At 43.4% G+C, this 17735-nt stretch overlaps 1 protein-coding gene across 1 annotated transcript in view; it reads right to left on the reverse strand.

Annotated features, from left to right (window-relative positions):
* LOC115111914 (cytosolic arginine sensor for mTORC1 subunit 1-like) overlaps window positions 1-17455 on the reverse strand; it is a 35240-nt gene extending 17785 nt beyond the window's left edge. The window contains exon 1 of the mRNA XM_029638451.2: window positions 17145-17455. Within this exon, the coding sequence (XP_029494311.1) occupies window positions 17145-17257 (113 nt within the window). The 5' untranslated portion in view covers window positions 17258-17455. The remainder of the gene's footprint in view (window positions 1-17144) is intronic.
* Between the last annotated feature and the right edge of the window lie 280 nt (window positions 17456-17735).

The raw sequence follows: 17735 nt of genomic DNA on the forward strand, positions 1-17735 counted from the left end.
ATGAGAGAACTTGATTTTGCAACTGATGTTTCATTGGAAGAAGTGGGAGGGATGTGAGCCATGATGATGTCATTCTGTTATGAACAATCGCTCACCATTGCTGGTGACAATGGTGTGTATGTGAGCGTGCACATTAACTGAGGCGCAGTGGACAGGGTCAAAAAGAAAAAGTTCCTTGGCGTGCACATCCCCGAGGACATAAAAATGGTTCCAACACACAGACACCGTGGTGAAGAAGGCGCAACAGTGCCTCTTCAAACGGAGGCGGCTGAAGAAATTTGTCATGGCCCGTAAGACCCTCACACACTTTTACAGATGCACTATTGAGAGCATTCTGTCAGGCCGCATCACTGCCTGGTACAGCAACTACACCGCTTTCAACCCTATGGCTCTCCAGAGTGTGGTGTGGTCAGCCCAAACGAAGACCATTAAGGACCTCAGCCTCCCAAGCCATGGTCTGTTCACCCAAGGGCTGTTGAGGTGACCATATTACCGCCAAACCGGCGGTCACTAGTCATGAAGGCAGTCAAATTCCACATGACCGTTTAGTCACGGTAATTAGGCTTCTCCAAGCTCTGCTGATGCTGCTCATTAGTAGCCTACCAAACTTGCTAACTGCCTGGTACTCCATTGTCCCTCTAATCACTTTGACATCAATGCAAATGTATTCAAAAATCTAATCAAACACTCCATGAGAGCCCATGAGCTCATGTTGCGCAACATTTCTATAGGCTATTCAATTGCGGGAGAAAACACTGATGGCCACTAATAAAAAGATGAGGATCAGCGTTCTATATGCTAGGCCTACTATATTTCTTAACTTTCCTAATGTTAAGCACATTGCTTATATTTACAACAGGAGTATTACCGACCTGGCTGGCATGAAAATAAATCATGGGGAAAAGCATCCTCCATTCACTATTTAAGTGCATAGATGCACCTGTATCGAAATGCTGCCCCGGTTCGATACAGGTGCATGATAAATGGTCCATTCTAAATAAAAAATGTCACACTTTTTAAAAATATATATGTAAAGACAAGATTAAATCAAGAATAGTCTGATGGGTGACAATATTGTCACTTGTGAATTATATATTATCACTTGTGAATGATGCCCAGCATAAGAAACAATGTCTTTTTTTGCGACTTTTTCTAATCATAGTCGCACACCTCATATAGCCTAGCCCATAGGCCTATATGTTTTAACAAGGTTTGTATCACAACTAAAATGGCCAAATAACTTCTAGAAATTAAGCACATTAATCCACTTTACAAGGGGCTGGCATACATAAGCAGCGTGTGAGTTCAGTTTGGGGAAGATCATTTTTCACCATAAAAATGCACCTTTATAATAAAAGTGATAAAGGTGTTTTGCGCTTATAGCCTCCTACCATGTGTGCATTGCTGCACGTACAATGTGAATATATAGCCTATCAACATTTTAAGTTAAACGTTCTGATCGGTTGCATCAGCCACATTGCATAAAAACATTTTTTAAATTTTTTATGCTAGTGGTTGTATTCATTTGGGATCTATCGCATCCCACACTGTCCCAGACTACAGTATGTTTGAAATATTTATTTCTTGCACAGAATAGGTCGACTTCTATATTATGGGGGGTTGTTGGCTGACGAAAAGTAAATGTGGACAGTCAGAAAAGGACACGTGCAGTTGCGTCCCCGATGTGTCGGTCTTCACTTCGAGAAAGACCCGATCACGTGAAGGAGAGCCATGCGAGTGAGATGGCTATCCCCAAGTCATTATTTGGGGGCTAGCCATTGCCATTTGCCTCATGACTCCTGCATGCTTTGTTGACTATGAACTTTCTTGTTTACCCTACCGTGGGACAGACTGTTTGTTCACACACTCGGGACTCTGTCTCTATTGGTTACACTGACTTTTGGCCCCCCATCCCATTCTAACCACCACTCGCCTGCTTTGTATTCATGCTACCTGATGAAATCTCTGTATAATATGATCCTGCTGCCATCTAATGCACATTCAAATGTCATAAAGCAACACTGCAGAGCTCTCCCTGTCCTCTGCCGTGCCTTGATTGGATTACGGTTGATGATATCTGGAAATATACATGTACACCCTGGCCTATCTACTTTTGCTAGCCCCAATTCTGACTTGTGCCTGATATCTGTTTCTCTGATTTCTGCTCTCGTAAAAACCTGGGTTTTCTGCACGTTAACACTAGAAGCTGAATACCTAAAATGGATCAATTGAAAGTGTGGGTTTACAGCTCCAATCTAGATGTGTTGGTCATTACTGAGACGTGGTTTAGAAAGAGTGTTTTGAATACTGATGTTAACCTTTCTGGCTATAACCTTTTTCAGCAAGGCAGATCTTCCAAAAGTGGGGGAGTGGCAATCTTTACCAAGGATCACCTTCAGTGCTCGGTTGTCGGTTACACTAACATGCTGACCAGACTGGACACGTTGTGTGCTTCACAAAATAAATTTAGATATCTATGTTATTTAATTATTGCACCCATACTGCTCTCGCGCGTCTGCGTTGCCAAGGGCTAAAAATAGAACCCCATTTATTTCTGACGCAGATCACGTTGAAAGTCCTGCCTCTCCCATCTTCGCATTGGTTTATAGAAGCAGGTACCCACGTGTCATCTCCTCATTGGCTTATACCCACGTGAGTGATTGAAAGACTAAATGTTTTGCCGGTTGTCGTGGTAAAAGGGAAGGATGCCAATCACCATATAAATTCAAATATGAAAAAGTCTGGAAGGAGGAAAGAAATATATAACACAAAGATAACACTGCTACTCCTACTGCTCTCTCTTCGTCCGCCCACGTGTTCTCGCACACCCCGAGAGCTTCTGGTCAGCGGGGTGGTGGCACCGGGATCCTCATCTCTCCCAAGTGGTCATTCTCTCTTTCTCCCCTTACCCATCTGTCTATCGCCTCCTTTGAATTCCATGCTGTCACAGTTACCAGCCCTTTCAAGCTTAACATCCTTATCATTTATCACCCTCCAGGTTCCCTCGGTGAGTTCATCAATGAGCTTGATGCCTTGATAAGCTCCTTTCCTGAGGATGGCTCACCTCTCACAGTTCTGGGCGACTTTAACCTCCCCACGTCTACCTTTGACTCATTCCTCTCTGCCTCCTCCTTTCCACTCCTCTCCTCTTTTGACCTCACCCTCTCACCTTCCCCCTCTACTCACAAGGCAGGCAATACGCTCGACCTCATCTTTACTAGATGCTGTTCTTCCACTAACCTCACTGCAACTCCCCTCCAAGTCTCCGACCACTACCTTGTATCCTTTTCCCTCTTGCTCTCATCCAACACTTCCCACACTGCCCCTACTCGGATGGTATCGCGCCGTCCCAATCTTCGCTCTCTCTCCCCCCGCTACTCTCTCCTCTTCCATCCTATCATCTCTTCCCTCTGCTCAAACCTTCTCCAACCTATCTCCTGATTCTGCCTCCTCAACCCTCCTCTCCTCCCTTTCTGCATCCCTTGATTCTCTATGTCCCCTATCCTCCAGGCCGGCTCGGTCCTCCCCTCCCGCTCCGTGGCTCGACGACTCATTGCGAGCTCACAGAACAGGGCTCCGGGCAGCCGAGCGGAAATGGAGGAAAACTCGCCTCCCTGCGGACCTGGCATCCTTTCACTCCCTCCTCTCTACATTTTCCTCTTCTGTCTCTGCTGCTAAAGCCACTTTCTACCACTCTAAATTCCAAGCATCTGCCTCTAACCCTAGGAAGCTCTTTGCCACCTTCTCCTCCCTCCTGAATCCTCCTCCCCCTCCTCCCTCTCTGCAGATGACTTCACAACCATTTTGAAAAGAAGGTCGACGACATCCGATCCTCGTTTGCTAAGTCAAACGACACCGCTGGTTCTGCTCACACTGCCCTACCCTGTGCTCTGACCTCTTTCTCCCTCTCTCTCCAGATGAAATCTCGCGTCTTGTGACGGCCGGCCGCCCAACAACCTGCCCGCTTGACCCTATTCCCTCCTCTCTTCTCCAGACCATTTCCGGAGACCTTCTCCCTTACCTCACCTCGCTCATCAACTCATCCCTGACCGCTGGCTACGTCCCTTCTGTCTTCAAGAGAGCGAGAGTTGCACCCTTCTGAAAAAACCTACACTTGATCCCTCCGATGTCAACAACTACAGACCAGTATCCCTTCTTTCTTTTCTCTCCAAAACTCTTGAACGTGCCGTCCTTGGCCAGCTCTCCCGCTATCTCTCTCAGAATGACCTTCTTGATCCAAATCAGTCAGGTTTCAAGACTAGTCATTCAACTGAGACTGCTCTTCTCTGTATCACGGAGGCCCTCCGCACTGCTAAAGCTAACTCTCTCTCCTCTGCTCTCATCCTTCTAGACCTATCGGCTGCCTTCGATACTGTGAACCATCAGATCCTCCTCTCCACCCTCTCCGAGTTGGGCATCTCCGGCGCGGCCCACGCTTGGATTGCGTCCTACCTGACAGGTCGCTCCTACCAGGTGGCGTGGCGAGAATCTGTCTCCTCACCACGCGCTCTCACCACCGGCGTCCCCCAGGGCTCTGTTCTAGGCCCTCTCCTATTCTCGCTATACACCAGGTCACTTGGCTCTGTCATAACCTCACATGGTCTCTCCTATCATTGCTATGCAGACGACACACAATTAATCTTCTCCTTTCCCCCTTCTGATGACCAGGTGGCGAATCGCATCTCTGCATGTCTGGCAGACATATCAGTGTGGATGACGGATCACCACCTCAAGCTGAACCTCGGCAAGACGGAGCTGCTCTTCCTCCCGGGGAAGGACTGCCCGTTCCATGATCTCGCCATCACGGTTGACAACTCCATTGTGTCCTCCTCCCAGAGCGCTAAGAACCTTGGCGTGATCCTGGACAACACCCTGTCGTTCTCAACTAACATCAAGGCGGTGGCCCGTTCTTGTAGGTTCATGCTCTACAACATCCGCAGAGTACGACCCTGCCTCACACAGGAAGCAGCGCAGGTCCTAATCCAGGCACTTGTCATCTCCCGTCTGGATTACTGCAACTCGCTGTTGGCTGGGCCCTACACCCAAACAAGGGCACTGCGTTCATCCACCTCTGGCCTGCTCGCCTCCCTACCACTGAGGAAGTACAGTTCCCGCGCAGCCCAGTCAAAACTGTTCGCTGCTCTGGCCCCCCAATGGTGGAACAAACTCCCTCACGACGCCAGGACAGCGGAGTCAATCACCACCTTCTGGAGACACCTGAAACCCCACCTCTTTCAGGAATACCTAGGATAGGATAAAGTAATCCTTCTCACCCCCTTAAAAGATTTAGATGCACTATTGTAAAGTGGCTGTTCCACTGGATGTCTTAAGGTGAACGCACCAATTTGTAAGTCGCTCTGGATAAGAGCGTCTGCTAAATGACTTAAATGTAAATGTAAATGAAATAGAAACGATTAATTTGGTTGGCCATTTTATGTGTGGATTAATTTGTCAGAGTAAAAGGACCTTGCGCAGTTCAGGTAAAATAATAACTCAATGTTTATATCCCAGGACAAATTAGCTAGCAAGTGCAAGCTAACTAGCTGAATTGCCAAACATGTTTAATGCTTTTCGACCTGTCCCCAAATTAATGTTATTGGTTCAGAGTTTGTTTTGATATTTTAACCTGCGTGTCGTGATCGCGTTTGGCGTAGGGGGACAAAATACATTTATGCACGATAGCGCACGCGTGCAGCCGGTTTGGGTTCCGTGTAAGTCTGAATTAGTCCTGCTAGGTGACCTAAATTGGGACATGCTTAAACCACCTGACCAAGTCCTAAAGCAATGAGACTCCCAAAATCTTTCTCAGATTATTACCAATCCCACAAGGTATGACTCCAAACACCCAGAAAAGGCTACTCTCCTCAATGTTCTCCTCACAAATAATCCTGATAGGTCATTACAGAAAACACCAGACTGGTACCTTAGTGATCACTGTTTTACAGTCTGTTCGATCGCTGCAGCTGTACATAGTCTATCGGTAAATAGCCCACCCATTTTTACCTACCTCATCCCCATACTGTTTTTATTTATTTACTTTTCTGCTCTTTTGCACACCAATATCTCTACCTGTACATGACCATCTGATCATTTATCACTCCAGTGTTATTCTGCTAAATTGTAATTATTCGCCTACCTCCTCATGCCTATTGCACACAATGTATATAGACTCTCTTTTTTTTCTACTGTGTTATTGACTTGTTAATTGTTTACTCCATGTGTAATTCTGTGTTGTCTGTTCACACTGCTATGCTTTAAAAAAACAGGTTCAGCCCTTGGTTTGACCGTGATCTTGCCATGTGTTGCTACTATGTTGTTGTCATCATGCTATGTTGTCATCGTAGGTCTCTCTTTATGTAGTGTTGTCTCTCGTCGTGATGTGTGTTTTGTCCTGCATTTTTATTTAATATATTTTTAGGGCCTTCCTCTGACACCGCCTAGTATAGAGGTCCTGGATGGCAGGAAGCTTGGCCCCAGTGATGTACTGGGTCGTACGCAATACCCTCTGTAGTGCCTTGCGGTCAGAGGCAGAGCAGTTGCTATACCAGGCAGTGATGCTCTCAATGGTGCAGCTGTAGAACCTTTTGAGGATCTGAGGACCCATGCCAAATCTTTTCAGTCTTCTGAGGGGGAATAGGTTTTGTCGTGCCCTCTTCACAACTGTCTTGGTGTGCTTGGACCATGTTAGTTTGTTGGTGATGTGGACACCAAGGAGCTTGAAGCGCTCAACCTGCTCCACTACAGCCATGTCAATGAGAATGGGGGCGTGCTCTGTCCTCCTTTTCCTGTAGTCCACAATATTCTCCTTTGTCTTGATCACGTTGAGGGAGAGGTTGTCCTGGCACCACACAGCCAGGTCTCATCGTTGATCAGGACTACCACAGTTGTGTCATCAGCAAACTTGATGGTGTTGGAGTCGTGCCTGGCCATGCAGTCAATGAGTGAACAGGGAGTACAGGAGGGGACTGAGCATGCACCCCTGAGGGGCCCCCGTGTTGAGGATCAGCGTGGCGGATGTGTTATCTACCCTTACCACCTGGGGGTGGCCCGTCAGGAAGTCCAGGATCCAGTTGCAGAGGGAGGTGTTTAGTTCCAGGGTCCTTAGCTTAGTGATGAGCTTTGAGGGCACTATGGTGTTGAATTAGCGTAGCCCACAGCCATTTGTAATAGCCACATCAGGACAACTCAGAGTATGCTATTATTTTCTTCTGAAATATACTACATTTTCCTCATATCATGCTTATTTAGACCGGTCTAAAATAAATCATGGATTTCTTGTGAAAGTGTAGGCTATATTACATTGATTTCTTAGATTTCTTTTATAAATGGCTTGTAGGCTGTGTGGATTCCAGGAGATACTAAATGTGTTAGTTAATTAATGATAAATTACATGAGACAGTTACTTGCTTGACAATCACCGGCTGATGAAATTTTGTGACCGCCACAGCTCTAATTCACCCTGCTACCAGCTAGCAGACAGACGGTACAGGTGCATTAATGCCGGGACCATGAGAAACAGCTTCCATCACCAGGCCACCAGACTGTTGAACAGGCATCACAAGCCGGCTACCTGCTCGGTCCTCTGCCCTGCACCTTGAGACTAATGCCCCAAGTATATAGAGATATTCAACACTGGTCACTTCTACAATCTATGTACTGTTTATATACGGTTGCTTCCTCACAGTGTATGTATACTGTATTCTCGACATACTGTAGGTATATTAGAATGAACTACTACTGTACATACCATTTTATTTTCCAAATTATATACTGTCCATACACACACCGCATATTTATATCCTGGATTCTGACTCTGCTCACTAATATATTACTTTAGATTGTTAATTTGACATTTGATTTATTGTTTTGATTTGTTTTATTATGTGTGTATTTGTGTTATTTGCTAGACATTCTACTGCACTGTTGGAGCTAGTAACATAAGCATTTCGCTGCACCTGCTATACACCGAGTGTACAAAACATAAGGAACACCTGCTCTTTCCATGAAAAATGGACCAGGTGAATCCAGGTGAAAGCTATGATCCCTTAAATGTCACTTGTTAAATCCACTTCAGTCAGTGTAGGCGAAGGGGAGGAGACAGGTTAAAGAAGGATGTTTAAGCCTTGAGACATGGATTGTGTATTTGTGCCATTCAGAGGGTGAACAAATAAATAACATGGTTTACATTAGGGTTTGTTGATATGTTCCCCAAATGCATTCACGGTAACTCTAGTCTAAACAATTCAGCATAAACACTCCCCTTCTCCACATGGCCTGACCCCCACTCCAAAAACAGGAAAACATCAAGGTCAGGACACAACAGAATGATATGGCAATATGACAAATACAAAGCATGTCAAAGACAAAAACACAGCCAGAGTCCCTAAACGGCTACTACAGGCTAGGCCATGGAAATTCTATTGCATTCCGATTGTTTTTTTTTTTTGATTCACCACATTCTAGGCCAACACCCTAGATGTACTGTCATGTAGTGTACCCATAGCAATAGGTCTACAGGTACAATGAATAGCCTACTACTGACTCAGTGGAGGGAGTCGCTGAGAAATTCCTTTAGAATGTATTATTCAGCAATATATCCGCTGTATACATGTCTAAACATATAAAAAGGTCATCATGCGCCAGAATTGGATGTCAGAAGGTAGTCAAGGGGCAAAGGCCAAATCTAACATCGATGACGCTTGCCAGAAGAGTATGGTGCCTAAGCTGGTAAACTGAAGTTCCTGGACTGATCTGTAAAACTTTTTTGATAAGCAAGTCTTTGAAGACAGCCGGTAGTGCAGCTTGGACCTCACATAAAGTGAGATCTGGCCTATAAAATAACGTTTTAAACTGCCTTCTCCCACTTGGCATGAATGGCATTTCTTCCCATTTAAAGACAGTATGTAAGCCTACTGTGTACGTTGAGCATTATAAACTAGGTGGTTCAAGCCCTGAATACGGACTGGCTGACAGCGGTGGTATATCAGACCATACGGGACAGCAAGTAGCCTAGTGGTTAGAGCGTTGGGCTAGTAACCGAAAGGTTGCTAGATCGAATCCCCGAGCTGACAAAGTAAAAATCTGTCGCTCTGCCCCTGAACAAGGAAGTTAACCCACTGTTCCTAGGCTGTCATTGTATATAAGAATTTGTTCTTAACCGACTTGCCTAGTTAGATAAAGATTAAATTAAAAAAACAAAATATACCATGGGTATGACAAAACATATTAGCCTATACAGTTTAAATCGGAAGTTTACGTACTTAGGTTGGTCATTAAAACTAGTTTTTCAACCACTCCACACATTTCTTGTTAACAAACTAGTTTTGGCAAGTCGGTTAGGACATCTACTTTGTGCATGACAAGTAATGTTTCCAACAATTGTTTACAGACAGATTATTTCACTTATAATTCACTGTATCACAATACTAGTGGGTCAGAAGACTACATACACCGAGTTGACTGTGCATTTAAACAGCTTGGAAATTCCATAAAATTATGTCATGGCTTTAAAAGCTTCTGATAGGCTAATTGACATCATTTGAGTCAATTGGAGGTTTACCTGTGGATGTATTTCAAGGCCTACCTTCAAACTCAATGCCTCTTTGCTTGACATGGGAAAAGCAAAAGAAATCAGCAAAGCCCTCAGAAAAACAATTGTAGACCTCCACAAGTCTAGTTTATCCTTGGGAGCAATTTCCAAACGCCTGAAGGTACCATGTTCAGCTGTAAAAACAATAGTACGCAAGTATAAACACCATGGGACCAAGCAGCAGTCATACCGCTTAGGAAGGAGACGCGTTCTGTCTCCTAAAGATGAACGTACTTTGGTGAGAAAAGTGCAAATCATCAGCAAAGGACCTTGTGAAGATGCTGGAGGAAACAGGTACAAAAGTATCTATATCCACAGTAAAACGAGTCCTATATCGACATAACCTGAAAGGCTGCTCAGCAAGGAAGAAGCCACTGCCCCAAAACCACCATAAAAAAAAGCCAGACTAAGTTTTGCAACCGCACATTAGGGAAAAAATATCGTACTTTTTGGAGAAATGTCCACTAGTCTGATGAAACAAAAATAGAACTGCTTGGCCATAATGACCATTATGTTTGGAGGAAAAAGGGGGATGCTTGATGCACAGGGGTGGCAGCATCATGTTGTGGGGGTGCTTTGCTGCAGGAGGGACTGGTGCACTTCACAAAATAGATGGCATCATGAGGGTGGAAAATTATGTGGATATAATGAAGCAGCATCTCAAGACATCAGTCAGGAAGTTATTAAAGCTTGGTCGCAAATGGGTCTTCCAAATGGACAATGACCCCAAGTATACTTCCAAAGTTGTGGCAAAATGGTTTAAGGACAACAAAGTCAAGGTATCACAAAGCCCTGACCTCCATCCCATAGAACATTTGTGGGCAGAACTGAAAAATGTTGTGAGAGCAAGGAGGCCTACAAACCTGACTCAGTTACACCATCTCTGTCAGGAGGAAATGGCTAAATTCACCCAACTTATTGTGGGAAGCTTGTGGGAGGCTATCCAAAACGTTTGACACAAGGTAAACAATTTAAATGCAATGCTACCAAATACTAATTGAGTGCATGTAAACTTCTGACCCACTGGGAATGTGATGAAAGAAAGAAAATCTGAAATAAATCAATTAGTCTCTACTATTATTCTGACATTTCCCATTCTTAAAATAAAGTGGTGATCCTAACTGACCTAAGACAGGGAATTTTTTATTAGGATTAAAATGTCAGGAATTGTGAAAAACTGAGTTTAAATGTATTTGGCTAAGATGTATGTGAACTAGAGGTCGACCGATTATGATTTTTCAACGCTCTGTCGTTCTGCCCCTGAACAAGGCATTTAACCCACCGTTCCTAGGCAGTCATTGAAAATAAGAATGTGTTCTTAACTGACTTGCCTAGTTAAATAAAAGGTGTAAAAAAATAAAAATGTTAGATAAATAGAAATCTGCCAAATCGGTGTCCAAAAATACAGATTTCCAATTGTTATGAAAACTTGAAATCGGCCCTAATTCAAATCTGCCATTCCGATTAAATCGGTCAACCTCTAATGTGAACTTCCGACTTCAACTGTATATACAGTGAACTCCAAACGTATTGGGACAGTGACAATTGAGTTGTTTTGGCTCTGTACTCCAGGACTTTGGATTTGAAATGATACAATGACTATAAGAGGTCAAAGTGCAGACTGTCAGGTTTCATTTGAGGGTATTTTCATCCTTATTGGGTTATCTTTTTAGAAATTCCAGCACTTTTTGTACAAGGTCCCTCCATATTAGGGGACCAAAAGTATTGGGACAAATTCACTGGTGTATTAAAGTAGTTAAAAGTTTGGTATTTGGTCCCATATTCCTAGCACACAATGACTACATCAAACTTGTGACTCTACATTGCGTGCTAGGAATATGGTAACAAATACCAAACTTTTGACTACTGTAATACACAAGTGAATTTGTCCCAATACTTTTGGTCCCCTAAAATGGATGGACTATGTACAAAAAGTGTTGTAATTTTAAACAGTTCACCCGATATGGATGAAAATACCATCAAATTAAAGCTGTATCATTTCAAACCTAAAGTGCTGAGTACAGAGCCAAAACAATCTAAATTGTGCCACTGTTCCAATACCTTTGGAACTCACTGTAGTAGATGCAAGATGTTTAATCATTTTTTCCTGGCTGATGCATATGCAAGCCAGGCCAAGTCATTAACAATTACAGAATAAAAGGCAGGGCTCAGCAAAGAATTGCCACTGCAGCCGCCATTCATTCAGGGCACAAGCTGAACTACTATATTCAGTCCTTAAAGCTGAATACTTCCATAGAGCTGCCTTTGTCTTTAGGATACAGTCAAGTCAGGACAGGAGCCTTTGGTGAAGTGATTAGGTCCCATTGAAAGTAAAGTGCTTCCATCATCATATTATGTGAGAAGACACCTGAACAGGGAAAGTGAAGTGTGGGTGGCTATATAGGGTGAGTCTTGTGGATGATCTAATCACATTACCCAAAGGCTATCTGTATCCAACAGCTGAGTCGGTATGATTTTGTTTGTTGGCATTTATTTTAACCAATTAGGCAGCCTACACCTAAGACACTAATATTTTAAATGCTAATACAGTGAAATATGAATGTCTAATACACACAATAGACTGACTGGAAATGTCTCCTTCTCCGTGGCCGACTCGAGTAAGACGTGTTAACACTCGCAGCAAGGCTGCCGGCCCAAATGGCATCCCTAGCCGCATCCTCAGAGCATGTGCAGACCAGCTAGCCTGAGTGTTTACTGACATATACAATCTCTCCCTATCCCAGTCTGCTGTCCCCACTTGCTTCTAGATACCCACCATTGTTCCTGTACACAAGAAAGCAAAGATAACTGAGCTAAATGACTATCGCCCCGTATCATTCACTTCTGTCATCAGGAAGTGCTTTAAGAGGCTAGTTAAGAATCATATCAACTCTATCTTACCTGACACCCTAGACTCACTTCAATTTGCATACCGCCCCAATAGATACAATAGCCATCGCACTGCCCTATCCCATCTGGACAAGAGGAATAAGAATGCTGTTTATTGACTATAGCTCAGCATTCAACCCCATAGTACCCTCCAAGCTCATCATTAAGCTTGAGGTCCTGGGTCTGATCCTCGCCCTGTGCAACTGGGTCCTGGACTTCCTGACGGGCCACCCCCAGTGGTGAAGGTAGGAAACAACCCCTCCACTTTACTGATCCTCTACACAGGGGTCCCACAAGGGTGCGTGCTCAGCCTCCTCCTGTACTCCCTGTTCACCCATGACTGCATTGCCACGCACACCTCCAACTCGATCATCAAGTTTGCAGACGACACAACAGTAGTAGGCCTGATTACCAACATTGACGAGACAGCCTACAGGAAGGAGGTGAGGGCCCTGGGAGAGTTGTGCCAGGAAAATAACCTCTCACTCAACGTCAACAAAACGAAGGAACTGATCGTGGACTTCAGGAAACAGCAGAGGGAGCACGCTCCTATCCATATTGACGGGACCACAGTGGAGAAGGTGAAAAGCTTCAAGTTCCTTGGCGTACACATCACTGACAATCTGAAATGTTCCACCCACACAGTGTGGTGAAGAAGGCACAACAGTGCCTCTTCAACCTAAGGAGGCTGAAGAAATTTGGCTTGGCCACTGAAACCCTGACAAACTTCACAGATGTACAATTGAGAGCATGCTAGTGCGGCAACTGCACGCCCCGCAACCGCAGAGCTCTTCAGAAGGTGGTGCGGTCTGCCCAACACATCACCGGGGGCAAAAATACCTGCCTTCCAGGACACCTACAGCACCCGATGTCACAGGAAGGCCAAAAAGATCATCAAGGACGACAACCACCCGAGCCACTGCCTGTTCACCCTGTTATCATCCAGAAGGCGAGGTCAATGCAGGGACCGAGAGACTGAAAAACAGCTTCTATCTTAAGGCCATCAGACTGTTAAATAGCCATCAGTTAGCTTCCACCCGGTTATGAAACCCCTGCACCTTAGAGGCTGCTGCCCTATATACATAGACTTGGAATCACTGGCCACTTTAATAATGGAACACTAGTCACCTTAATAATGTTTAAATAATGTTTACATACTGCATTATTCATCTCATGTGTATATACTGTATTCTATTCTACTGTACTTTAGTCAATGCCACTCCGACATAGCTTGATCTAATATTTATACATTTCTTAATTCCATTCTTTCACTTTTAGATGTGTGTATTGTTGTGAATCGTTCTTAGATACTACAGCACTGTTAGATACTACTAGGGCTGCACATTTTGGGGAGTATTCAGAGGCGGAAACTTTCCGTGGGAATTGACGGAAATATGAAAATTAATACCAATTAAAATGTAGATGTTTTTTGCATTGGATATATTTACCATATCACATGGAGACAGAAACAAACTTTATACCTTATCATAAGTATACATAATTGCAAATGATTAAATCCTTCCAATAGAAGTAAAAAAAACGATTCAGTGTTGGAATTAACTTTAATTAAATGAGTTAACGCTTTACATGGGATGATTTCACTGAACAACAAAAGAGAATATTGAATGATCCATCCATCTCCCAAAAACATTTAACATACATCTGTAAAATGATAGTCTAGAAACTAAAGATTTGGTTGTCTTCCTCTCAGGCTTCAATGTCTTCTCCCTGGACCTCCTGAATGTCCACCTCTTGAATATCAGACTCTGAGGCCTCAACTTCACTGTCACTTTCCAACCTTGTTGAGGATAACTCGTTGTCAGGCTCAAAAAAGCCTTAAATTTGTCCGGGTGGCCTCCAATTTCTCAACCTTTGTATTGATCAGCCTGTTGCACGCTTTGGTGTACGTGTTCCCAAACAAGGACCAGTTGCGCTCTGAGGCGGTTGATGTTGGTGGGAGAATGATGGAGGCAACAGGGGTAAGAGCCACAAAGTCCCTTCCACCAGGTGGCTGATGAGATATGTTGGAACGACTGCCATATTGCATCTCCATCCCAAAGCCCTTGCTTGGAAGTGTACTTCGCCAGACTGCCAAGAACCTTGCCCTCATCCAGGCCAAGGTGGCGAGACACGGTAGTGATGACACCATAGGCCTTGTTGATCTCTACACCAGACAGGATGCTCTTGCCAGCATAATTGGGGTCTAACATGTATGCTGCGGCGTGTATGGGCTTCAGGCAGAAGTCTTCACGCTTTTGCATGCATTTCAGAACTGCAGGTCCTCTGCTTGGAGCAACAGTGAAGTGGGCAGGTCAGTACGGATTTCCTCTCTTACATCTGCAAGCAGAGTCTGAACATCAGACAGGATGGCATTGTCTACCTCAATCTGTGCAATGGCTGCTGCTATAGGTTTCAGGAGTTTCAGGCTGCTTACTACCATCTCCCAGAATACGTCATACAGGAGAATCCTCTTGATGGTACTGTCCATTACGGCAGACTGTGATGTGGCCATTTCTTGGAGACTCCTTCCCCTCCAGGAGACTCTCAAACATGATGACAACACCACCACAATGGGTGTTGCTGGACAGCTTCAATGGGGTGCTCTTATTCTTCTCACATATATCTTCTCACATAGATCACGCATATCTGGTTGGAGGGGTGTATGCTGGGCGAAGAACATTCAGAAATGTCTTCAATACACATTGCATGTGAGCATCAGAGGTGAACTAGTTGCATACACAGGTCGAGCAAAACATTCATCAGAATCTCTCTGACTACGTTCCTCCATTGAGTAAAAAAAATCTCTGATTCCTGGAAGACCATGAGCTGTTGCTATCGATAAGGTATCCAATTCATCATTTTTACCTCGAATAGAAATAGAGGGACTTTTGTCAGAGGATGCTTGTTGTGAACGCTGAGGGAACTTTATGCACTTCGCCAGATGATTCTGCATCTTTGTTGCATTCTTCGCATATGATTTGGCACAGTATTTGCAAATGTACACAGCTTTTCCTTCTACATTAGCTGCAGTGAAATGTCTCCACACATCAGATAGTGCCCGTGGCATTTTCCTGTAAAGATTAGGAAAAAAATTGTAAAAAAAAAAAAATACAAATCCATGTACAGATAAATAGTTAAGCAGTTATGTTAAACAACTCCTTTGTAAGATAAATATTTTAAATTAAACATGTATGGAAACAGGTGAATTAACACTCCTCAGTTAGCAGGCTCATGTAATCTAAAACACACATCGTAGCAAAAACAAATTAGCAGAAATTGTTAACATGTCAGAAATTATTTAAACACACTTTGCTGTAGGCTACTATTTACTAGTTAACAAAAAAATCATGTGTCATAAAATATTCACCCCACCCAGTATTGTAAAAAATATATATATATTATTATTTTAAAAACTTACCAGAAAGCTAGTAGTCCTTGGCTCAGACAGTGTGGTAGTGTGGGCTCAATAGCATCTCATTAGTGTGCAAGATCTTGAGAATCAGCTCTACATGTGATGGAAGAATGCACTGTGCATGCAGAAGGTTGCAATTTCATTGAATTGGGGATAGTTTAACCAAAATATGCCACAAGACCAAGAATTGCCTTGTGTATCCCACAAAAAGGTTCACTGTTATAAGCTAACTTTTTAGATGAATTTAAGCAAAAATACCAAAATTCCCAGGCTTAATTTCCCATGGAAAATTTCAGGAAATTTACCTGAAAGTGTCTGACCCTTTGCAACCCTAGATACTACTGCACTGTTAGAGCGAGGAACACAAGCTTTTCGCTACACCCACAATAACATCGGCTAAATATGTGTATGTGACCAATAAAATTGTATTTGCATACGTTTGAGGCACTTTCAAATGGGGACTTTTATTTTGAAGGCGAACAACAATTGCACTCTTGTGGCTAATCCTTATTGTGGCTATCTTCACATAGGTCCAAGCTAGAATGTCTGCCATTACCTCTCGAAAACTCTAGGCGGCATTTTGCTTTCTCCCTACAGTTCTCAACTATTACCTTAGCCCAGGACTGCCTGATGTGAACTACAATCCTGCCGTTGTGTCTTAACATTTTGAAACGTTAATTATCGCATGTGAAAAGGCTTTCGAAACATATGGCCCTTATCTTTCATCTGCAACAAAGAATCCTTCAAATAAAAAAAATATAAATTGCTACAGTAAAGTGTAACACAGATCTATGCCGCTATGGGTGCCTCCATCCGATTAAACTATAGTACGCTTCCAGTTAAGTTCACACACAGGTGTTAGGACCCTCTTGTCTTCTATAAACAAGCGCTGTAACATGGAAGGAGATATGGCCAGGTGGGATCACTAACCCTATCACGGTGTGTATAAATTATACCTTTAAAATATATATATCGCTGATATGAAAGATAAGGTCCTTATGTTTGCAAAACCGTACATGTATATGAATGTTCAGACTGAGCGTCAAGGATCACGAAATGTATCCTACAGAAGACGCCTTCTTCCAATGACCCTTATGTTTAATGTAGCCTAATGGCACAGAGTCATGATCATGGGCTAGTCTGCCATCAACAGCGACCTGGCAATGTTTTTTTTTAAATTATTATACTTTTTTGCACGTTTTGGGATCGCGGACGGCTTCAAATGAACAGATATCTTCACACAAATAATCTTACCTTGTTCTTTTCCGCAGAAATATGAGTTTGATCAGTGGGTGAGTGAAATTCACCAACCCATTTTTGCAAATGCTGGTCACTCGCAGTCTGTGATCCAAAATGTGCAAATCCATGGTTCTGAATAGCGCAATCCTGCCTGAATCTGTCTAGAAAATCATTCAGTTCCAGGCACGATCCAATAAAAAATTGATGAATTAATGTTGACTGTGTTATCTCATTCCCTTGGATTACAAACACCCGCAGTTTAGTTGGGACTGTGTCTTGCATCAGTCAGTCACCGATACAGAGAAAAACATGCTACGCAATCCGACTCCACTCAACTACTCTATATTCAAATAAAAGACACGGCCTCATATAATAACACGCCCCCTGGTCTTAAAGCTACAGAGGAAGCTAATATATTATAAAATGAATAAACGTGACAGATATAAAATAGGCCTATCTGATATTCATAGTAGCCTATTTATCACATCCATAACCCCAAAACATTTGCAATACTAGAACAGTGAACAGTGCTTGCAACTTCGGGTCTGCATGCCCCAGTATCTGTGTGTTTGAGATGAGTGAGATGGAAGCTCCGATTCAAACTTC

The sequence above is a fragment of the Oncorhynchus nerka genome, linkage group LG27 (genome assembly GCF_034236695.1).
Source record: "Oncorhynchus nerka isolate Pitt River linkage group LG27, Oner_Uvic_2.0, whole genome shotgun sequence".
In the NCBI taxonomy this organism is placed as follows: Eukaryota; Metazoa; Chordata; class Actinopteri; order Salmoniformes; family Salmonidae; genus Oncorhynchus; species Oncorhynchus nerka.